Here is a 24,997-nt window from a genome sequence, read left to right as displayed (position 1 = left end):
TTAACATTCTAGGTCACTCCTTTAACATACTTAGCTATAATACAGATTTTCTTTTAAATTCTCATCCGATCTAGCTTCTGTGTTATTTACTGATGCGCACCTCTGCCCTCCACAGTGTGATACGATATATACCATGTATCTGGACAACATCTGCAAGGTAAAATTTTCCAGTAAATATTACTGGACCTCCTGAAAACTATACAGCTTAAATATAGTTCGGCAACTTTTACTCAAATTAATCATCAAAAAGCAAAACATAATCATACTCAAAACACTCCAAACAAAAATCAAAACAGACTGCCTGCTAACGCTTTCATCTTTTTAGAGACTTCTTCAGAAAGACATATAAAAGCACACTGACACTAAGTAAAAAAGGTAAAAATCAAATGACTACAATTGTGTACTTTTTTGATGTGTTGTTTTTTAAATATACTTAATCATGTATAATTGGAGAAACATTTGCCTCAATCTAAGATGCCAGCAGAGTTGTTTGATTTCTAATAAACTATCAAAATTTCCTTGAAAGATAGCCTTTTTAAGAAAAATCTCTCTGTCACACCCACACCCACACAATATCTCTCTCTGTCTCACACACACACACTGAAGCTCCTGAAATCAGAACAAAGGATCTCCTTGGAAGTCATTTACTAGTCACAATGCTGAACTTCCTGTAACCAAAGCCTCTCATTGGCCAGATGTCATCTCATGACCAGTAACCCTAAAAAACTACTAACTCGTAATTAAAACCTGTAACCATACCTCTCAAGTGTACCTCATTACGAGGAAGGTTTCTCATTTGGGTTCTTAAAACAGTCATGTTCCTTCAAGTTCCACATGCAAAGTATCAGTCACACATTAAGTGTTAGCAATGTTTTAACTAATATCCATGGTAAATAGAATTGAAACATACTAATTCATTAAAATAACTATTATATCATTAAAAACATCACATTTTAACCATCCTATGGGCTTCCTAGGTGAAGCTGTTTGTAAGCTGTTAGTCAGAGTTCTACATTTTATCCATTTGTTCCATGTTATGGAAGGTAGCGCTCCTCGTTTTGAGGATGAATGGTTGAGAGCTATGCCTGTAAAACACTGCAGCATTTTAGAGGTACTAATATAACATACAAATATCATTAAAAAAACTGGCTTTAATGCATTATAATGACATTGTGTGATGCAGATATTATGCAAATAATGATGTTTATTTAATAACAGTCAGGTAATCTCAGTATTAACTACAGAAGACATTCCTTCATGTTGGATTAATGGGTCAATTTTGAGCTGAATTATGTGATTTATTCTTCTATAAAAGGAGAACTTTTCTAAGCTATGGCAGATTTGCTAGAGTCTCATGGGAGGATCATTGTCCTGCGTATCGGAAAAATGGAGTCCGAGAGGATCTGTAATTGTGCGTCAGTGAAAAGTGAGTCCTCATGCCTGAAGAAATGCAGTAGAACACACACACACACACACACACACACACACACACACACACACACACACACACACACACACACACACAGTAAAAAAAATGCACCATATCCCAAAATTCTCACCACACCTTTCTAAACATACTGGAAAATATTAAGATAGAGCCAAACACCCTAATACTGGGTAATTGTAACTACCCTGCCATTAACTGGGAAATCTACTCATGTACCAACACCTTTGCCCAACGGTTCTTGGAATTCATAAATTCCAACACCCTGGATCAACTAATCCATAGTCCCACCAGGGGCTCCAATATCCTAGACCTGGTCATTACCAACATGGGAAATCGATGCTCCGCACCTATGGTCACCCACTCGTTAGTCACATGTGACCATAAGCTAATCAGCCTTAACATCCACATCCCACCCCCACCCCCCAGTAAGGAAACCTCCATAAAAAACTTCTCCAAAGCCAACTTCATGCTACTCAAGTCAGAAGTGACAAACTTCATGACACCCATGCAGACGGGAGCTGAAAGTTCAACGGCTGAATCCTACACTAAGGCACTGTATGGGCACATCCACTCATGCATAAATCGTGCCATCCCAAATAGAACCAAGATGCTCTCATCCAAAAAAAAGAAGCCAATCTGGTGGTCCACTGCCATAAACAAACTTTACAACAAAAGGAAGAAACTGTTGAAGAAAACAGGAAAATCCCAGGATGTAAAAAACTTCCTTATCAGCCTCAGTAAGAAACTGAGATCCCTCATAAAATCCTCCAAAGCTAGTTACGAAAATAAAATTGCCAAAGATTCCAAAGGCAACAACAAGGCATTCTATAACTATGTCAAGAATCTAAATGGCAATGCTCAGATCTGCTCTGAGCTAAAACAGAATGGCATTAAATATACTGATCCCAAGGATATTGCCAATATCCTGGCAGATCGATTCAGTGCCAACTTCACCCCCCTATCACTCCCTAAATGGCCCATCTCAATCGGAAGATTGCCAAATTCCAGTAATAACGACCACACAGGTAAAAAACGCACTCTCCAAAGCTAAAATTACAGCATCCATGGGACCAGATGACATCCCGGGCTGTGTACTACATGAACTACAATATGAACTGGCACCTCACCTAAGTGTCATGTTTAATCATAGCCTCACCTCAGGTTTCGTGCCCACTGAGTGGCACACAGCTACAGTTATCCCACTCCACAAGGGGGGATCCACCTTGGATCCCGGAAACTACCGTCCCATCAGTCTGACAAGCCTTATCTGCACGGCCATGGAGCGTATTATCATGGAACTTATAAACAAAGACATTGGCAACCTTCAAACACTGGACCCCACCCAGTTTAGGTTCGTGAAGGACCGATCTTGTCTCCTGAACTTGATTGACTTCTTCGAATCAGTCTCCAAAGCCATGGACAAGGGTAAGGTGGTCCACACAGCCTATCTAGACCTTGCCGAGGCCTTTGATACCATCCCCCACTCTGGAATCATAGATAAACCTACTAAGCTGGGCATTAATCCCTACGTCACCCAATGGGTTGCTAACTGGCTTACTGATGGAACCCACACTGTAAAAGTAGCCGACTCCAAATCCAGCTCCAGACAAGTGACAAGTGGAGTACCTCAGGGTTCAGTCCTGGGACCGCTCTTGTTTGGCATCTACTTCTCTCAAGTACAGGCCAACACTAAGGGACTCTGGATAACTAAGTTTGCAGATAACTGCAAACTGGGAGCCATTATTGAATCCCCAAATGATGTGGATACTCTACAAAAGGGCCTTACAGAAACAGATGCTTGGTGCCAGAGCCATGGGCTCAAGCTCAATGCCAAGAAATGTATAGTTATCCCCTTTGGGGAAAAAACATGTATCCGTGAATTACCATATAGGTAGCAGTACACTAAACACCGAAAGTTTGATAAGAGACTTAGGGACACAGGTGGACAGTGGTCTCACCTTCGATAACCACATCACCACAACAGTCAGGAAATCCTTCTATGTGGCACACCTCATCACTAAGGGCTTTTCATCCAGAAAATGGAGGTCATTGTCCCACTGTACTCATCCCTCATTAGACCCATTATAGAATACAATGCCCCATTTGGTATGTACCTCTCAAGACATCTGCAACAACTGGAAAGGCCACAGAAATACCTCACTAAAAGAATCACAGGCCTAAAGCAGATGCCCTACGCTGACTGCCTTAAAAAACTCCAGCTATACTCTGTCGCATATCGTCTACTCAGAGGCGATCTTTGCTTAACATGCAAGGCCATGTCAAACCCAGAGCTGTTGGACATGTCACACTTAAAGAAATCCCAATCCCTCAGAGCCACACGCTCCAGGGATCTAAACCTTGTCATCACAATAAACAAAACATGCTGGAGGGATAGGTTCCTGACCCAAAGACTCCCCAGACTCTGGAATAGATTGATCATACATGTCAAATACAGTGCCTCTTTGGTCCTCTTCAAAAGGAACCTTGATGATTGGATGGGAGAAAGGAAATTCACCCTGGGGATCACGTCAGTCGCCCTGCTAGATAGGGGTCCAGGGAAGTAAACAGTGTGGGAAGAAATAGCCAGGGAATTGTTATGGCTAGGCTTGTATAGGCCCTAGGGCTGATAGCCTAGTACCAACCTATGAACCTAAAATCTTGCATTGGCTGCTTCTAAGAATGTGCAAATGCCTGAAATGCATAGTGAGAAGGAAATACAGACTGAATGTAATAAAATATATGTTAAACATTTAGAATTTACATCATGTCACTCTGCAATGACTAAGTGAAATGCACAATATGTCTGGAATACAAGGAAGTACAAGATATACCAGATTAAGGAAGTCTGGCTACTTCAGTTAAAGGTCTTTACAACTGCAAAAAATAACGGGTTAATGGATCATTTTGAGACCAATTATGCAATTCATCCCTGTATAAAAGTAGGACTTTTCTAAGCTACGTTACATTCAACATCCTGCATTCAATACACGTACAACAGTTTAGATAACTGCATATCCAGGATGTGAAGGGCCCTCTCTTGTTCCTGCCACAGAAAAGAAAACAAGAGACTGACACAGCCTGGTTCAGGAAAGTCGCTGGTACAAACTACTACATGTGAAAGACCAATTATGGTTTCAAACTTCAAAGACAGCAACTCTACAATGCACCTAACTGAGATAATTGCAACTGGGAAAAGAATCCAAAGATTTGAATGTCAATGTCACTAAATTGGCAGGCTCTAACAGAGCATGGGCAACCTGTCACCAGCCCATCAAGAAGAGAGTTTCCTCAAGAGAAGAAATAGTCGCAGCACTCTTTTCAGGAACAAACTGGACATCTGATGCTAGGCCACACTCTTACCCTCCAGAGTCACAACGCAAAGAAATAACTGAAACATGCATCTTGGCTAACATAAATAAGGTCAAACTGTAAAGGGTGTCTAAGCCCTTTCAAAATTAGCTGAAGACCAACTGGGGAGGTACTTGGTAACTCATAAAAAAAAAAAAAAAAAATTCCACTTAAAAGAAGCTTTATGAGTAGGAGGCTTTCTTGCAGCTTTAATCATAAGTGACTCCTTCTGACAAGTCTGGTGGAATGAGGGTTTGATAGAGCTGGTTGTCCCACCAAATAAAATATGCATGTCATTCTTTTGCTAGGAAGAAGAGGGTTTCCTTCTTCACTAACAACCCTAGAGCTTGAAACTACTCCCTTTTCAGCTGCCATGGGATATAAAAGAGAAGTTTTAGGATTTATTCCCCACACTTTGCAATGCAACATAGAATTTGTAGGAACTAGTACAGAATTCTCCTGCACAACAGAATAGACAATGGATCCCAGCTACCTTCCCCTTGGCCTGCTGAATGAAACAGAGTTTGTCCTTCTGTCTGCTTTTTTTTTTTCTGTTCCATATCTTCGTAACTTACCATTTTTTAAATTTGCCCAAACGTTTGTGTTTTACTGGTATATATTTAGATTTATCAGAGTCTCTAAGGATAGCATCTCTAACTGTTTTGATACCTTTAAAGTCTCGGAAAGAAGACTTATTTTTGTACTTACAAAACAAAACATTTTATAGAACTAAACGTACGTTCAAAGCTTTGCATAAAAAATACTGGGGCTGCAAAATGTAAGCTACACAGGTAAAGTGAGCATTTTACTGTACTCTGACATACAGGCTCTGGTCTTAAAGGTATTGTTGTGTGGAGAACACAGCTAAAGAAGCTAAGAGCAGATGTCTAATAATTTGCTACCAAAACCAAGTATAAAAAAGAAAAAATGGATTACTTTGAGATGCAGTCTGCCCAGACTGCAGAACAAGCTACCCTTTCTAGAAAAGCAATGCAGATCTGTACTTTTTAGAAATCAGGTGGATGATTTTTACAAGTGAAAAGAAATACAAAAATGGCATTACATCAGTCAATGTTTTACAAGTTTAATAGAATGCAAACTTGATATATGAGCCTATATACTGTGACTACAGTGAACAAAAAGAAAAGAACATACATTTGTAAAACAATGAATAAAACAAGGAATGTTATTAACTGTTTAAGTTATGCATGGTTGCTGGAGGTGATACGACTACAATATATCAAATGATTTGTACATGCTCTCTAAAACAAATTTTATAAAGATGTGTGAGTATACATATATGCATATGGAAATACATAAATATTAGCAAGCAGTATTTAAATCTGTTCATTTGCACTTATGAGGCTTCATAAATCAATACAGACAATAGCAAACTGAGCACATTATTCAATCTAGTACTGCAGGTCCAGTTTTAATTAAAACAATGAATATGCAATTTAACATGAAATGGATGTGGTATGTAACAAGTCAAATAAAATGTAAATAAATACACAAGGAAAGGTAATAACTCTCAGAGACATTTTACAAAAAACAGTAGAGCTGTCATGCAGATAACCCAAACATTATTCTGTGCGATGCTTCTTTTATGACTTATATTTTATTTTAGGTGCTGCGGTAGCGTTGTCGCCTCATAGCAAGACGTTGCCCCGTTCGATTCTCAGCTAGAGCGTCTTCTGTGTGGAGGCATACGTGAATGGGGCGTGCCTTCGTTGAAGGTTGTGCGTCAGGGCTGGTAACCCGGTACGTAAAAATCCACTACCAATCATTAGCGGACCGGAGTTCCACTGTGGCGAGCCCTAACCGGGAAAAGCCGAAAAACACACAAACAAACATGACTTTCGACACCATCCCCCATTCTGGAATTATAGCTAAACTCACTAAACTAGGTATAAATCCCTACGTCACAAGATAGGTTGCCAACTGGCTCACTGACAGAACCCACACGGTAAAAGTTGCAGACTCCAAATCTGACCTCAAACCAGTGACAAGTGGAGTACCACAGGGTTCAGTCCTGGGACCTCTCCTGTTTGGTATCTACTTCTCTGAAGTACAGGCTAACACAGAAAGCCTCTGGCTAACGAAGTTTGCAGATGACTGCAAACTAGGAGCCATAGTCAAGTCCCTAAATGATATGGACATCCTACAGAAGGGCCTCGCTGAAGCAGATGCCTGGTGTCAGAGCCATTGCCTCAAGCTCAACGCCAAAAAGTGCAATGTCATCCCCTTTGGTAAAAACTCTGTACCCATGAACTACCACATAGGCAGCAATCTACTTAACACCGAATGTGTGATAAGAGACCTTGGGACCCGGGTAGACAGTAGTCTCTCCTTTGATAGTCACACCGCCACAGTAGTCAGGAAGTCCTTCTGCATGGCACGCCTCATCATAAAAGGTTTCTCATCCAGGAAAAAAGAGGTCATTGTTCCCCTCTACTCGACCCTCATTAGGCCTATTATAGAGTACAACGCCCCTTTTGGAATGCACCTCACAAGACATCTGCAGCAGCTGGAAAAGCCACAGAAGTACCTCACAAAGAGGATTACTGGCCTCAAACAAGTGCCCTACACTGACTGTCTCAGAAAACTCCAGCTTTACTCCATAGCATATCGCCTACTCCGAGGTGATCTCTGCCTAACATATAAAGCTATGTCAAACCCATAGCTGTTGGACATGCTACACCTAAAGAAATCCCAATCCCTCCGAGATGCACACCCTAGGGACCTAACCTTGTCACTACAATAAACAGGACATGCTGGAGGGATAGATTCCTGCCCCAGAGACTTCCCATACTCTGGAACAGGCTACCCATCTATGTCAAGCAAAGTTCTTCATTAGCACTCTTTAAGAAAAATCTTGATGAGTGGATGGGAAATAGGAAATACACCCCGGGGATCACTTCTGTGTCTCTGCTCGCCAGTGACACAGGAAAATAACTTTCTTGGGTGGCGTAAGCCAGGGAAACCTTGTTGGCTAGGCTTACATAGGCCCTTGGGCCGATAGCGTAGTACCTACCTATGAACCTTATATAAATACTATTGTAACATACTAAAAAAACAGCACTGCTCACATTTCCTTCTTGTTCCGCTGGTTAGCGCATTGATACCGGCAGTCTTGATAATTTTCCTGGCGCACTGTCGTAATGTTTTTGAATGGCTGGGAACCACCTTATTTTCAGATTTCAATATGCTACTCAATTGTGAACTCCCTTGCTTTTCCTTGTACACATTATTTACATCATTATTCATGTATAATGTATAAGTAAACAAGATAAATGTTCATGGCCTTCAGAAAGGAGCAACTTCGGGTTTACTTAACATCTTTCTAGTCAACATTTCAGTCAGACTAAAGCAGAACCCTATTGTACATCTGTGAGCTGCAAACAGCCCCACTCTGTTTCAAATTTGTACTGCAATATGAAGCTGTCAGAGCCAGATGATGCCCATTGGGCTTTCATCGAAACAACACTCTCAACTAAAGCAGAGTGCAGTAGTTCTATTCGCAATCTGCTCAGAGCCGAAATCACTTCATGGACAATTCTTTAACATTAAATGATCTGAGCTCAAAGCAACTTACTAAACCAAATACTGTGACTTACTAGCAGTATTAAAATCCCACTAGCATACTATTAGATTGAGATGATCTTACTTTAATGATTTAATACCAGCACTTAACCAGAATTTTAATTTCTGAAAAAAATTACCTTAAAATGCAGACTGAAGTTTCACTTACGTTCTAAAGAGACAGTTTATGCATACTGGATCCTTAATATAAAATCTCAGTAAGAACACTTAATGAAACGAACAAGCTACTCACTGTTCACATCTACTAGAGTTCAAACACAATTATTCTGTTTTTATATCCTTTGACAACATAACTTAATGCTGCTGAGACTTATTACTGTCTCTTGAAGATGTTACTCTGTTAGGCTACCAAACATTTTTAATTATGTTTCCTTCACATAGCACTGGAACTAAATGCTGTGCGTAAAATGATGCATGTCTAAGCCAGCCCAATAGGGCAGATTCAGCAACCGGAGTATGGGAACAGACTTAGGCTGCTGACAGAGCTAACCTGATGTGGAGAAGTGGAGGAAGTCATACTCTTATGAAGTCCTAGCATTACTGGGGGAAAAAAAACACTAAAATAATCTCTGTTGTGGTGCAGAACTTTTTGCCATTTTTTTCCCCTTTCAGTTACCACTGAGTTTGACTCCCCACTTGATGAAGGATCACATTCAGATACCTCATAAAGATCAGTCAGTAGGGAAGAGCAGCCTGAGGCTGCATGGGGCTGGATGCCAGAGAATTAAAAAAAATAAAAAAAAAGTAAACATGCATGTCTATTACACAAGCTCAGTTACTAGAAGTATATAAATAAGTACCTCACTGATGAATTATACTCATGTTTACCCAGTTAATACAGATTACTCAAGGGCAGAAGCTTCAGTAATTTGTACAGCCCGATGAAGCAGTACGTGACTGTCAGTTCCATGTAGATCTTCTGTTACTTAGAGTAACTAGTTGTGCCCATATTCACAGCTCCTCTTCAACAGATGACAGTGCTGTGTGTTGATCTACAGTAGTAGCAGTCTATTTCTCCCCAACCCTAACTGCTGCTAAACACTCCCATGCTGAGATACTTTCCCGGCATAACAGAGGGCGTCTCCACATTTCAGTACCATAGAGTAAACTTACTCGGCAAGCAGCGGCTGCTGCAGTGATGCACACCCACCACAGAGTAAACTTATTCAGCAAGCAGGGGCTGCTGCAGTGATGCAGACCCACCACAGAGTAAACTTACTCAGTAAGCATTGGCTGCTGCAGTGATGCACACCCACCACAGAGTAAACATATTCAGCAAGCAGGGGCTGCTGCAGTGATGCAGACCCACCACAGAGTAAACTTACTTGGCAAGCAGGGGCTGCTACAGTGATGCAGACCTACCACAGAGTAAACTTACTTGGCAAGCAGGGGCTGCTGCAGTGATGCAGACCCACCACAGAGTAAACTTACTCGGCAAGCAGGGGCTGCTGCAGTGATGCAGACCCACCACAGAGTAAACTTACTTGGCAAGCAGGGGCTGCTGCAGTGATGCACACCCACCACAGAGTAAACTTACTCGGCAAGCAGGGGCTGCTGCAGTGATGCACACCCACCACAGAGTAAACTTATTCAGCAAGCAGGGGCTGCTGCAGTAACACAGAGCAAGGACTTTAACCTACAATATCACTAATCAATGTTTGTTTAGAGGCTCAGAAGATGGTGATGCAGTCAGGAAATATCCGTACAGAATGCCTGACCTTCCTGTCTGTTCATCTACTACTAATTGGTGGAATCAGAGAAGCACAGTAACATGCACATATAATTGGGCAATGCTGGGGGGTATTTCAGCAGGCTGTGTGTAAACAAGCACATGCACAGACCCAGGATGCATGGCCATGAAGGTAGAAACACATGCAGAGGTGCATATGCACAGACCCAGGGTGCATGGTCATGAAGGTAGAAACACATGCAGAGGTGCACATGCACAGACCCAGGATGCATGGTCATGAAGGTAGAAACACATGCAGAGGTGCACATGCACAGACCCAGGATGCATGGCCATGAAGGTAGAAACACATGCAGAGGTCCACAGTGATATTAGTGCAACAGGCCCATTTCAATATTAAACCAAGATTATAAAGTGTTTATATCTATAATGGATAAAAGAATGGCAAAGGTGATGCCAAAAATGTTAAGATATGGATCAATATAGTTTTGTGGAAGGGAAGCAAACATTTGGCAACATTAACGGAACATTGATGATCCAGAGGGAAGCTGAATGAAAGAAAATACCACAGTTGTTGGTGGGTCTTAATGCAGAGAAAGCATTTGACAGAGCAAGCTGGGACTTAAGGAGCAGGGCAATGAAAGCAATTTGCATTTCCTGAAAAAAAGGTTCAGGAAGTCAGGAAATGCTGTCTCTATTTGCAGATGATATTATTTTATACCTGCAAAACCATAAAGAGATATTACAGTGTTGTAGAACATTTTGAGACAGTTTAAAATCTTTTCTGGATACAAAATTAATGAAGCTAAAGCAAAGGCAATATTGGTAAATTAAGAACCCACACATGAATTTGTTCAGCAATATCCATATTTATGGGGATATGATAAAATGAAGTATTTACGGGTAATGATTAAAAATTATTCTGGTGTGGCAGCTAAGGGTGTCTGGGAAGTGACTAAACAAAAGATAATACAAAAACTGAGAAAATGGAAGCTTTGTTATACAGATATGGATAGTAATATACAAGCAGTTAAAATGCTTTAGTCCCATTAGTATTACATATAGGTCATTTATATCAACCAGAGAAGGTGTTCTAGATAGCAATTAATAAAGAACTGAAATACTTTATCTGAGAGGGGAAGACAGCAAGAGTCAAGTGGGATAAGCTGATTCTACCAGTAGAACAGGGCGGACTGGGATTGCCCGATTTGAAAGGGTATTTCAGAGCTACACAGTTAAGGCTCCTATATATAGCACAAGCAGAACCCTATAATTCAAAGTGGAAAGGGATGATGATGAAACAGGGCGAAGCTCAAGAAACAAGGACAGACTGGGATTTTGGATGCAGGCCTTTAAAGACAATAGCATTAATCATACAGAATATTATATGCAGAAAGTATCCTAAGAACTAAGCTAACACAGGAATGGAGAAAGGAGATTCTGCCGATAGGAATGACTGCAATTAGGGATACAGACAATAGGTAAAAGGGGCTGGGATTTATTGGTGAAAACTGGCAAAAGAACCAAGGTACTGGGAGCAAATAACTAGAGAGGGAAAGACGACAGAATGGAAAGACGCCACTCATTTATTTGGACTGCAGGTTAGAGATTGCCTTCCCTATCAGGTATTGATATCAGAGCATAGGCAAAGAGAAAGAAATAGGGGGCTTCTACATAAAAGAGCAGCACTGGTAGAGTTTTTAATACAATCTAGAACAAAAGCTGCCATTAAAAAGAGGAATAATTAGTAAAGCATATAAAATATTGCATGATAACTAATCAATTAGAGGAGGTTAGAAACGATTGGGAAGAGAGAGTGGTTAAGCAATTCAAATAAACAATGGGAGGATATATGTATGTCTCCAAAATATGCAACAAAATCTGTAAGATTCAGGATTTTTGTTTGGAAATGTTTATACAGAGATTTTTATACGCCAAGTAAACTCCAAAGAAGTTTTCCTTAGGTAGACAGCAAATTTTGCAGGTGTGACGGGGAAGAAAGAGGTAATTGGGAACATACTTTCTGGGAGTGCAGTGCGTTGGCGGACTTTAAGGACTCCCTGTGGGATGCACTGTCAGAGATGCTGGGTGGGCAGATTGGTGTGATGGGGGAGATTATTTTTCTGAGCTATGATACAGAATTGGAATTGCCTAGACATTGTAAGGTCTTGCTGTGTCTAATTATGGTAGCTGCCAAAAAAAGCAATTATGAGAAAATGGAAATCAAAATCTAAACCAACTTTACTAGAAGTAGTGAATATAGTAACAGAGATAAAATGACTGGAACTGAGACCTTTAGAAAAGAGTAGGAGCAAACTATATAGGAAAATCAGAATTGTGGGAACAATACAAACAAGGGAGGAATGAGGTTTAAAAGAAGGCAGGACTTAAATGACCTATGTAATGTTTGACTGAAAATGATTGGGTTGATTATAAGAGATGTATAATTTTTGCAACTGGGAATGTCTCAGTATGGTTTGTGATGTAAAATGCTTGCAACTAGGATTGTGTTGGTGTAGTTGGTTTTCATTTATATAAATGCATGATTGCCTATGTTATAAGTGATGGTTTAATAAAGATGTTTCTTGTTTAAAAAAGGGTAGGAATTGAATAATTTATGTAATGTCACTTTGGTTATATGATATACAGCAATATATGTAAAGTCTAACGTTTGTAAACATGAACTTGTTAATACATTTTGATTACTTTTGCATAAATGTAAATTTGCCTATGTCACAAGTGATAATTCAATGTTTAAAAAAATAATTGGGAACAAAACCACAAACTCACAGCCAACCTTTAAATGTTAATTTTCTTTAAGTTAGTGCATTGTCTGAAAAATAAGAAGTATAAAACTTTAACTTCAGGCACTGCTGACTTATGGTAATCCACAGTGATTTACCAGAAAAAAGGTGAAAATATGAGGAAAAATAAGAGAAGCTGTGCAACACCAAGGACACCTGAGAGTCATAATTCTGGCAGTTTAGCACAGAGGACTCACAGTATATAAACTGCTAATGGGTTTCGTCTTGTAGTCTTGAGTTTGATTCCCACTCTCCACTTGCCTCTTGAGCAAGACTGGGCTATACACGTAACCAGATTTGAGCAAGACTGAGCTATCCACTTAACCAGTCAGTGCTCTACATTTGATTCTATAAAGAGGTGCTTATGTCTTGGTGATTACTAGTTGATGAATGACAAAATTAATGAATAAATGGCATACAGGTTCTAGAATTATAAATTATAGTACACAGTAACATTCTGTACTTCTGAAACCAAAACCACATGTAAACTGGTATTATCTTCTTAAGACATCACCTGTGATTACGGTTTTCGCCTTGCTGTGAAATTATATCTGCTGCTCTTTTCATATTGTGTCTCAAAACTGCAAATGACCATAGCTCAATAATACTCAAAAAATGACTATTTTCTTTGGTTACAAAAATAAATCAAGATAAAAGTGAAGTTAAACTCTTATTCTGGCATAACTGAGGTAGCAATCTACCAAGCTGTGACCCTCGATTAGCCCATTCATGCAGAAAATAGCAACGCACCACCTGTGGGCACTCCAAGTGCTCACAGCAACTGCTTATCAGTTTGAAACACTGCCAAATATAGGGAGTGTTGTAATCTGTCCATTGTCAGTATGGGGAAACAACCAGCTGTTCGGTAACAGACATCCGAACCGGTTTCAGCCTGTGAATGACTTCTCAATAACCCATCTTATTATAACTGTGTAAACACAAGTTTCTAATCAAGGCTGCTTAATATGCACAGCAATAAAAGGTCACAGTTTCTCTCAAGCACAACACTTAAATGCAGTGAATGATATTAGCGCATATTTGAAATGATTTTTCCTTTAAGCTCTCATCCTTCTTTACTGCACTGCAGCTGCGTATCATTAGCATAACGTCTAATTTTTATTGTTTTTCTCAAGTAACTCCCATTCCTTATTCCTCACTACATCCTCATCTCAATAACATCAGCACAATATGAAAGCAGTATTCAACATAACAGGCCAATGTTTACAAAAAATCAAAAACCTTGGTGTAAATCAACCACATCAAGACAGCACAACTCTGCCTTTCTGCACTGATCCCTTTTGGGAGTCCCAAACCAAAAGGGGAATGGAGTATGCTGTGAACTGTTAATAACTAAACTGAGGCAGATTACAATTATCATACAGCAACAATTCCAGTGCTGTCTATCCTAATAATCAGATGCATGCTCAGTCTGTCAACTACAAGAATATTTTCATTGCTAATAAGAAAGCACTAGTTTTGTGCTTTGCAATTTATAATTGCTGCTAATAAGTATTTGAATATCTTCTTTCCAGACTTCAAGATCACTTTCATCACAATTAATATAGTCTGACAAGCTTAATAGTACAGAAATTCCAAATTATTTTATAAATATTTTTTTCATTGTACTTACAGTGGCTATAAAAAGTGTACACACCCCTGTTAAAATGCCAGGTATGTTGATATAAAAAATGTGACCGCAATAAATCATTTCAAAAGTTTTCCCACCTTTAATGTGATGCATAACCTGTACAATTCAATTGAAAAACAAACAAATCTGTTAGGGGAAAAAATAAAAAAAATGTACAATAAGCTGGTTGCGTAAGTGTGCACACCCTTAAACTAATACTTTGTTGAATCACCTTTTGATTTCATCACAGCATTAGGTCTTCTTTGGTAGGAGTCTATCAGCATGGCACTTCTTGACTTGGCAGTATTTGCCCACTCTTCCTTGTAAAAGCGCTCCAAATCTGTCAGATTGCGAGGGCATCTCTTGTGCACAGCCCTCTTCAGGTCACCCCACAGATTTTCTATTTGATTTAGGTCTGAGCTCTGGCTAGGTCATTCCAAAACTTTAATTTTCTTCTGGTGAAGCCATTCTTTTGTTGATTTGGATGTATGCTTGGGGTCATTATCGTGTTGAAAGGTGAAATTCCTCTTCATCTTCAGCTTTCTAGCAGACATCTGAAGGTTTTGGGCCAAAAGTGATTGGTATTTGGAACTGTTCATAATTCCCTCCACCTTGACTAAAGCCCTAGTTCCAGCTGAAGAAAAGCAAACCCAAAGAATGATACTGCCACCACCATGTTTCACCGTGGGGATGGTGTTCTTTTGGTGATGCGAAGTGTTGTTTTTGCGCAAACTTACCTTTTGGAATTGTGGCCAAAAAGGTCAACCTTGGTTTCATCAGACCATAACACATTTTCCCACATGCTTTTGGGAGACTTGATGTATTGTTTTGCAAATTTTAGCCAGGCCTGGATGTTTTTCTGTGTAAGAAAAGGCTTCTATCTTGCAACCCTACCCCATAGTCCAAACACATGCAGAATATGGGAGATTCTTGTCACATGCAGTACATAACCAGTACTTGCCAGAAATTCCTGCAGCTCATTCAGTGTTGCTGTAGGTCTCTTGGTAGCTTCCCTGACCAGTTTTCGTCATGTGTTTTCATCAGTTTTGGCGGAACGTCCTGTTCTTTGCAACGTCACTGTTGTCCCACATCTTCTCCACTTTTTGATGACTGTCTTCAAATATCCAATGCTGTGGAAATTTTTTGTACCCTTCTCCTGACTGATACCTTTCAACAATGAGATCCCGTTGATGCTTGGTAAGCTCTCTGTGAAGTGCGAACCATGGCTTTTGCTGAACTTTATTTGGGTTAATCAGAATCTCGTTAACTGATGGCAGGTGTGTACTCAAGAAGACTGAATGCTGTAATTAAATCAAAAGGTGCTTCAACAATGTATTAGATTAAGGGTGTGCACACTTATGCAACCAGCTTATTGTACATTTTTTATTTTTTATATTTTTCCCCAAACAGATTTGTTTGTTTTTCAATTGAATTGTACAAGTTATAGGTCACATTAAAGGTGGGAAAAGTTTTGAAATGATTTATTGTGGTCTCATTTTTTATATATCACAAAAACCTGCCATTTTAACAGGGATGTGTACACTTTTTATATCCACTGTATACATCTTTAACACTTGTTTGTTTGTGTCTTTCGGCTTTTCCCGGTTACGGGTCGCCACAGTGGAACTCCGGTCCACTAATGATTGGCAGTAGAGTTTTATGTGCTGGCTTGCCGGGCCTAATGCACAACCTTCAACGAAGGAATGCCCATTCACGCATGTCGCCACACAGAAGACGCTCTAACTGAGAATCGAACGGGCAACGTCTAACTGTGAGGCGTCAACGATACCGCAGCACCACTACTTTAACACTAAATACTAAAAAAGATATAATCAAAAACTTACCAAAAGTGAAGAAAAAGAAAATTTGAAAGAAACAAAATCACACCACCCAACATTAATGCGAGGAAAAAACTACTGGTTTATTATCTACTAGAGAGGAAGTTAGAAAATGGTCATCAGAGGGGGCTCATTAGGATAGAGCCGAAAGTCTGTCTTTTGGTATTAAAATGCACAAGCGAGATTAGTGTAGCCTTAACTGAAAATTCAGATGTCTTTTTATGGTTTCAAGTGGCTCTAGTCTAAGGGCTGAGCTATAGAACTATTAAGCCATGCACCAGCAAAGAATCTGAGGATCCAACTGCCAAAATGTAGATTCTGGCGAGCTCAACAAGCCCATACAGCTGAGGGTTCGGACACTGCAAGCCACCAAGAAAATTCTGAAATCTGACAAATGACAGGGGCATTTTGAGACTACACTAAATGGGTATTAGAGCATATTCTAACTTAGAATTTCTAAGGTCACTGTTAAGTACTCTAATGATTCTATCACTAAAGCAGCCTTATTTTAATAACAAATACTGACTCCATTGATTTTGTTGAAAAATTCACTCATTAAAAAAGAAGTTGCTTCGGGGACCCTGAACCTTAAGCTTCATTAATTTCACAGTAGATCCACCACTGGCTAAAGCACTGGGGAGGGGGGATTTCCTGTTTCATGTTCTTCTTCTTTCGGCTTTTCCCGGTTAGGGGTCGCCATGGTGAAACTCCGGTCCACTAATGATTAGCAGCAGATCTTTTTATGAGTGCTTAGGTGCCAGCTCGATGCCCAACCTTCAGCGAAGGAAACCCATTTTACGCATGTCTTTTGAATGCCACTCGACCGCGGGGAGAACATGCAGACTCCACGCAGAAGGTGCTCCAGCCGAGAATCAAACTGCAGAACCTCTTGCTGTGAGGCAACAACGCTACTGCTGCACCACTGCTGCTTCCTGTTTCATGTAAAGTTCTTAAATACAGGCACAGTACAGTTTTGTTATTTTATGCAGCAGAATCCTGCAGACCACAGTTGCAGTAGTTTTTACTATTTTATGCAGCAAAATGCTGCAGACCACAGTTGCAATAGTTTTTAGTATTTTATGGAGCAAAATGCTGCAGACCACAGTTGCAGTAGTTTTACTACTTTATGCAACGAAATGCTGCAGACCACAGTTGCAGCAGTTTTACTATTTCATGCAGAAGATGCAGACCACAGTTGCAGTAGCTTACCTACTTCATGCAGCAGAATGTTGAAGACCATAGTTGCAGCAGTATTACTAATTTATGCATCGCAATGCTGCAGACCAGAGATGCAGCAGTTTTTGCTACTTCCTGCAGCAGATACAGACCACAACTGCAGTAGTTTTTATTACTTCATGCAGCAGAATGCTGCAGATCACAGTTGCAGCAGTATTACTATTTTATGCAGCAGAATGCTGCAGGCAGGGATTTCTTGCAGTGTTTGCCCCTTACCCAATGTTGTGTGACTGTACAATTTTACTTAAGTTCTATTTTTAATTGGATATTGCGAGATTTGATGTTCCTGTCTTCACTGTTTCATTTAGATCTGGGTGAAAAAGCATCCAGGAGGCTCAGCCTACCTACGTGAAAAAAAATTACAATCACACTTTATTCACATACAAAGAAAAATGTTCATCTGACACATTTACACACGCAAAGTTATCAAAAATACATATTCCACTTCAGGCATAAAGTGAAAGATAATAAAAATGAGTACCACTGGCCATCTGCTACAGTCACATGTAGTGCCTTGCAAGAGCACAACTTCTTGTAATACAGACTTTACAATAACAACATGCTGGAAAAACCTACAATTAATGGTATGCCACAACAGCAGCATATTATACATGCCCAAGTTTAGAGAAAAAAGGCTGCAACTTATAAAACAAGCTAATTTCTATGTTTGGTTCACAGATTTCTTCCAATGGAAGAATGCAAACATAAAAGGCTTCTTAAAAAAAGAACTGGGTTACCATTAAGTTTGGGACTACAGAAAAAATATCAGGAAATGCAACTATCTCAGCAGTGCAAACAAAGAAATGCAAATTCATTAAGCTGTAAAGCTCAGTACCGTTGGTTCATCTACCTACTTACTTCTAAGTGTCTTTATAACGTAAGACGAACAAACATACTAGCAGTGAAATGGGAAAATGCAATGAGACCTAAAGTAAGCATCCTCTGGAATCAAAGCTTACAGGAAATGCTCAGCAATGTTCCACCATATACCCTCTTAACAGAAAAATAATGCAAGCAAGGTAATGAGTCACTGTCCATTTTACTGCCAAAAAAGAAATACTTATTAACATCTGGATTCAGGCCATCATAGGCCCAGTTCTAAAATAACAAACCTTGCTAAAGTTTTCTAGATACAAACAAAATTTAGTGGTTATCTGCAAGCAGATGGTCCTGGGATAGTATGACTTAGTATGAGCCTCTAAAATGCAGCTAGCATGGTTAAATGCCCTGTCATTCTTATTTTGTTACTAAGATGTTTTATATCATATATTTTTGGTTTAAGTTTTAATGTGTTTTTATGGACTAGTATAACATGATTTCTACATAGTCAGAATTTTTAACTGATAAGTTCCTGCTAAATACTTCCATCTGTAAATCAGCCAACACTCTCTTGGACTCTTCCATATCCTCTACTGTCTTTTCCCTTCATTCGTCCATTCTCTTTCATTGTCTGGCTATGTCAAATCCTCATCCAAGGTTCTACATCCCAAATGTCTAATTCTTAGAAATGGAGATGCAGAAATAAATCTTTCAATGGTAGTCATAACAGTATGCTGAATACAATTAAACAAGTGTGCTTCAACTAGCTCCCAAGTTAAGTTTATCTTGTTCTTCTGCACAGTGGGCCAATCAATCGGAGCTAAATGCTGTAAAGCATTTGGACATAACATGCATTTACTTTAGAAACTTCTTTTTTATGACAGAATGGGTAAGGGTGTGTGTGTGTGTGTGTGTGTGTGTGTGTGTGTGTGTGTGTGTGTGTGTGTAGGTAGAATTTAACCAAAGTTTCTCTCAGAAAAATGGGTCCTGCCCAGCACATGCTAACTTAAGTTAACAAAATGTAGTACATAAAACATGAATAAATTAATAAACAGAACACATTTTAACATACTCAGTTTTATCATTTAACATTTCAGAATTTTCATATGGAGGAAATTGCAGACTTCTAGTTCAGCTGAAATTGTGATTGTGATACCACACATTTCATATCAATGCAAGACAAAGTCTTCATTTGGAATAAATTTTAATACAGTTAAAAAGGCATTACAGATACTTCTGAAAAAATTTTGAAATACAGTTGAGTAAAGAGTCATTTTAATGCCATTCATGTACTTCTAGATAATGTATTTTATCGGATAAAATATCACGCAAAACTTAAAAAAAAAATGATAATACTAAGATTCTTTTCTGAATTCATCTGCCTCTGAAAAGCAATCTTCTGTCTGGCATCATGACAGTAACCACGAGGTAATCACTGAATTATGATCCCATGCAAAAAAATGAGATAGAGGGGCAGCAAATGCACTTAGTTTTAAAAGCATAATTCTTCAAAAATAAATCATCTGGAAGAGAAATGCAGTCCCTAAGACGTATTACAACATATGTTAAAAAATGACAGACTGTTGAAGCTGTCTGTAACTTTGCATTAGGTTAAAATCCTTAAAAAGCGTTTTTTTTTTTTTTTTTGAAAAATAGCAGTGGGAAATGCTTTGGATTGCGGTCAGACTGTGCTATTTTTAAAGTCAGTATTCTTTAAAAGCACGTGTCACCTTGAATACCAATGACCCTTAACATTCTGCCATTGTTATCTAGATAACAGCTCTGTGTATTAGTATTGCAGATCATTTCACCACATATATGGCATTTTATCCCCTGTCCATCATTTTCTACATGTATTCCCTTTCTGATATCTTTTGCAGCTTTCAAAACTCAGTACAGCAGTTTAGAAGAGATTTGACATTAAGCTAGTGAGTTGTGTGAAATAGCCAGCTTAATTACATTACTGATACTTTGATGTTGTATATATTTCCCAGAGTGTGTGTGTTGTCATTGCACCTGAGGTGACCACATCCAAATACCACAATTTAAAATTAGCAAAGCAGTTGCTAGAAGTTATACAATTACAGTGTTTTTTAAACACTCTAGCACCAACGCACCAACAAAAAACAACCTTGTTTGCTTTGCTATACATTAACAAGCAATGTTTTCTACGGTCTATCACAAGGCAAAATACATAAATTACGTCAAGGATATACAAAAACAGAGTCCTGCTCTGGAACACTGTAACATGCATTTGTACTTGGTGCATTCCTTAACGCAAACATATGTAAATAAAAACACACACATAAACACACACCAGAGCAAACACTTGGTGTCTTACCTCCAGTGGAATGGATTAACACAGCTTGGACTGCCAGGGGTCTGCGAGGTAATTAAGGAGCTCAGAATGGGAGGACCATGACCATAGAGAGCAGAGTCCGCACTCACGGGAACATTAAGATGATGAGAACTTGGGCCAGATGTAGGAGACAGGACACGTGGAAGAAGATCACTTTCAAGGCCAAATTGCAAAGGAGATGAAATTCTGACAAAGCATCACAACAAAAGAAACCAAAAGTATATATGACAACTGTTATATGAATGTACTACCTTATACAGATATACCCAAGCACATGCATTTAGTAACAGACATAGTTACAGGGTGCTAAAATGCAAAGGTAATCAATGCTACATAACCATGCTCGTCAGCAGCAAGCATGCTAAAGTACATGTAGACATTTTACTCATGTCCCCAGCTCTGTGGTGTAGGGGGATGGACACTTCATTGCATCCTTGACAAACCAAGTTTAGGTGGGCGCTCAGGTGCTTGAGAAGCCAGGTAGGGAGTGGATGGGAGTAAGCAGTATATGACAGGTCACCCATCCCACGGGGATGGAAACAGTCTGGTTTGCTGCAACACCGGATGTAGGAATAACCAGGGATGTGTGCTTGGCTCGTGGCTTCTGCCAAGGTGCTTTGCCAGCAGTCCTCCAAGAGTACGTAGTTTCCTGACAGGGGGTGTTGAGAAACATGCATGTCATGCTCCTAGAGTGGGAACACTGCAAGGGCCTAATATTCATGACTGCTGACTTCAGCAGTAAGGTATGGAGAGTAAGGGCTTGTCAGAAAACCCCTGATGGCTGCATGACTGACAGCCTCTCACAGTCAGCTCCTGCCCCATGAAGAAATAATGAATGGGTCTAATTGGTCACATGAAGACTGATGGCTGAAAAGCTGTATAGATAACAGAAGAAAAAAGGACATTTTATTCATATCATAGGAAGTTATCAGGCTATTGACCCTGAGGCCCTTATAAGCCTAGCCAAGAGTTTAGCCCATGTTTAGACAAGTCAGCACCCAATGCCCATGTTCAGCAGGAACACGGGTGGAATCCCAGGAATGTATGTTCTGTTTCTCATTCAGTTATCCAGGTTGCACTTAAAAAAGGGTTAAAGAGGTACCCTGCTTGACGTGGAGAAGGAGTCTATTCCAAGTCCTATTGATGTCACAGACCAGTTTGAGGCTGCGCATGCAGGTTACTCGAGTGGAGCTTGACTTGGAGATATGCAGCAGTTCCATCAAGGAGGGGTCCGAGAAAGCCTTGTATGCCAGACAGAGGTCACCTCTGAGAAGTCTGTATGAAACTGAGTAGAGGCATAGGGCTTTTAGCCTATCTTTGTATAGTAGATTTTTGAGGCCCTGAATTCTCCTGGTGAGGAACCCCTGTGGTCTCTCCAGCTACTGCATGTGCTTTGTGAGGTGTATGCCGAACAGTGCACTGCACTCAATAATGGACCTTATAAGGGGAAAAATACTGGAATGTTATGACCGCCTTGTCTCTGGAAGAGATACCCTTACGTATGAGGTGGCCATGCAGAAAGCTTTCCTTACAACGGAAGCATCATGGTGGTTAAAAGTCGGGTTGCTATCAACCTAGGTGCCCAAATCCCTCACGACTGACTGTGTGCTTAGGACATTATTATTAATGTGATAATTTGTGGGGACGTCACTCTCCCCAAAGGGGATGATGATGGATTTTTTGCTATTTAGCTTTTGCCATGTTTCTGGCACCAGTTACTTGTTTTGGTGAGGCCCTCTTGGAGGATGTCCACATCACTAGTGGAACTGATAACAGTGCCCAGCTTGCAGTCATCTGCAAACTTGGTCAGCCACAGCCCACTGGTTTTGGGCTGCACCTCAGGAAAGTATATCCCAAATAACTATATAATGCTGAAATACAAACCAGAGCTTAACACACAAACTGATCAAATTAACAACGAAAGTGAAACAAACCAATAAAAGCAAGAACACATCACGCTTAATCAAAAACATCTCAGAAAAAAAAAAAAACATGCTGTTCAATTACACCACAGCAGAACAGTTCAAAGTAGAATTGCAAAACTTCTGAAAATCAAAATTCAAGCCTCTCTGCTGAATGTGTTTGACAATATTTACATAATTATGGATATTAAAGACTACAGAATTGTGGGATGTAGGCTAACTACTTGAAAGGACACTTATGGTGACTTAAAGAAAAACATAACTGCCTTTCGGGACTATGAAATGGTTTGTAGCTCCCCGACTGCCTAACAGACCATTTCAGTAAAAGATGATTAACAACAACAACGAAAAAGTACTTGGTAGGCTTGGTAAAGTGGGAGGCAAGTTCAAACTTTGACCATGCAGAATGACTTCATCAAATGCATCATCCTTACTTTGTAACACATCCTCAGAGGTCACAAAACGTCAAAGAAAGTCATGAATACTCAACAAAATACTTTACTGAGCGATCATTACTCAAATGAATCATACATATCCCATCTATGAGACTGATTTACTGGCAAGTTTAGTAGGCACTTTTGTTTTTTACATTAAAAAGTCTTGACTACAAGTGGAATGCTTACTAAATGGTAAAAAAAAAAAAAAAAATTTTTTTTATGAGTGACATTAACATTTATATGCCAGTGAAATTACTACTCATTAAACAGCCTACATCCTCAATTATAAAAGACATATTGTATTTCATAGTGTCTACAACCATTCTGTAAAAGATGTGTCATAGTTTGAAGATCGTACAGACATTCTTCAGAAGTCCACACCCCTTATATTTTATAGCCTGGACTACTGCAGTGCTTTACTCCCTGACTGATATTGGAAGCCTGCAACTTGTGCTCGACTGCTTGGCAGTGCTAAAAGACATCACATTACACCCATTCTTCAGAATTTACACTGGCTCCCGATTACACATCACATTACTTACAAAATTCTTATTTGTGTATACCTTTCCCTTCACAGCATTAGTCCACCTTATTTGCAGGCAGGATCTAATTTAGACAAAGTAGTTTGTGGTCCTTTGATGGGTAATTTTAAAGCCTTATTAGAATGTAAGGAAACTAAATGGCAGATCGCTTTGAGAGCACACTACCCTCCAGGACCAAATGAAACTATTAACATCAAGTGTTTTCTTCAGTTACAAGGCTTTGATGTAGTGAGCCAAGCTGCTCACAAAATTGGGCTTTATTTGATGAAACACTGTGTAGTAGTTTGTTATTGTTGACTACTATATATATATATATATATATATATATATATATATATATATATATATACACACATTTTTATGTTTTTATACATATGCAATATTAAAAAATTTTGTAGTGTATTTTTAAATTTTCATGACATCACAGCGGCTATTTAAATAATTTATTTGAAGCATTTTGTCACTGGATGATTTTTTTGCACATGACAAATATTTAAAGGGTGGTTTCAAGTTTCTGTATTTATTCTGATGAAGCTTGTGGTGTTTTATTAAATGAACGAAAGCTTATACATTTTGTGGTCCGGTGTCTTCCTGGTCTTTGGTTTGCTGCTTGTTCATTTTTACTCTGAGAAATGAATGCCAAACAGCAGAGGGCCCAAAACTGAGCCCTGTGTTACACCACTGGTAACTGTTTTGCTTTCAGAAGTGGCACCTGCTACTCTAATCATATTGGTTTTGTGAGAAAACCAGTTACCTATCACACAATATAAGGATTTATATTCGGATTTACAAGGCTGCCAATAATGCCTGCATGGGGAGTAGTGTCAAAGGCCTTGGCCAGGTCTAGATATGCTGTATGTACTGCATAACTGCTACCCACTGCTTCAGTTACTGTTTCAAAGAAATGAATGAGGTTAAAGAGGTAAGACCTTCCTTGACAAAGTCAAAAATTAGGGTCTGGGGTTAAGAAATTGTCAGTGTCCAGACTAATGAAATCTGATAAAGTGCTCCATAGCTTTACACATGTGGCTAGTCAGACTAATGGGTCTAAAGTAATCAAGGTCTGTGGTTGGGCCACTCGTGTAATAGGATTACAAGGTTTCAGGAATGTAACCAATAGAGAGGCTTAAGTTAAAGAGGTTAAGTAGGAGTTCCATTAAGGTCACATTTGGCACTGATAATCAGGCAACCTGGTAAGTTGTCAGGGCTCATGGATAGTATTCTTAGTTTTTAAAAGGGCTGACAGAACTTGTTCCATAGTAATTAAAGAAGGTGGCTGGGATTGTGGAACCTGTGGGATAGCTATAACTGTGGATGGAGTAAATTTT

General features: G+C 39.5%; 1 protein-coding gene across 6 annotated transcripts in view; it reads right to left on the bottom strand.

Moving 5' to 3' along the window:
• The window catches only part of MAST2 (microtubule associated serine/threonine kinase 2), a 2,532,505-nt gene that overhangs the window by 1,396,757 nt on the left and 1,110,751 nt on the right, over window positions 1-24,997 (bottom strand). The window contains exon 2 of one of the 6 annotated variants that reach the window (XM_044085938.1): window positions 20,751-20,954. The exons of the other annotated variants lie outside the window; for them this stretch is intronic. Coding sequence (XP_043941873.1) covers window positions 20,751-20,954 — 204 coding nt within the window. The remainder of the gene's footprint in view (window positions 1-20,750; window positions 20,955-24,997) is intronic. 6 annotated transcript variants of the gene reach the window in all.

This window comes from Protopterus annectens, chromosome 10.part0 (genome assembly GCF_019279795.1).
Source record: "Protopterus annectens isolate FY-2018-M chromosome 10.part0, PAN1.0, whole genome shotgun sequence".
In the NCBI taxonomy this organism is placed as follows: domain Eukaryota; kingdom Metazoa; phylum Chordata; order Ceratodontiformes; family Protopteridae; genus Protopterus; species Protopterus annectens.
Note: the sequence above shows the minus strand (reverse complement) of the source record. Positions and strands in the feature narration are given on the sequence as shown.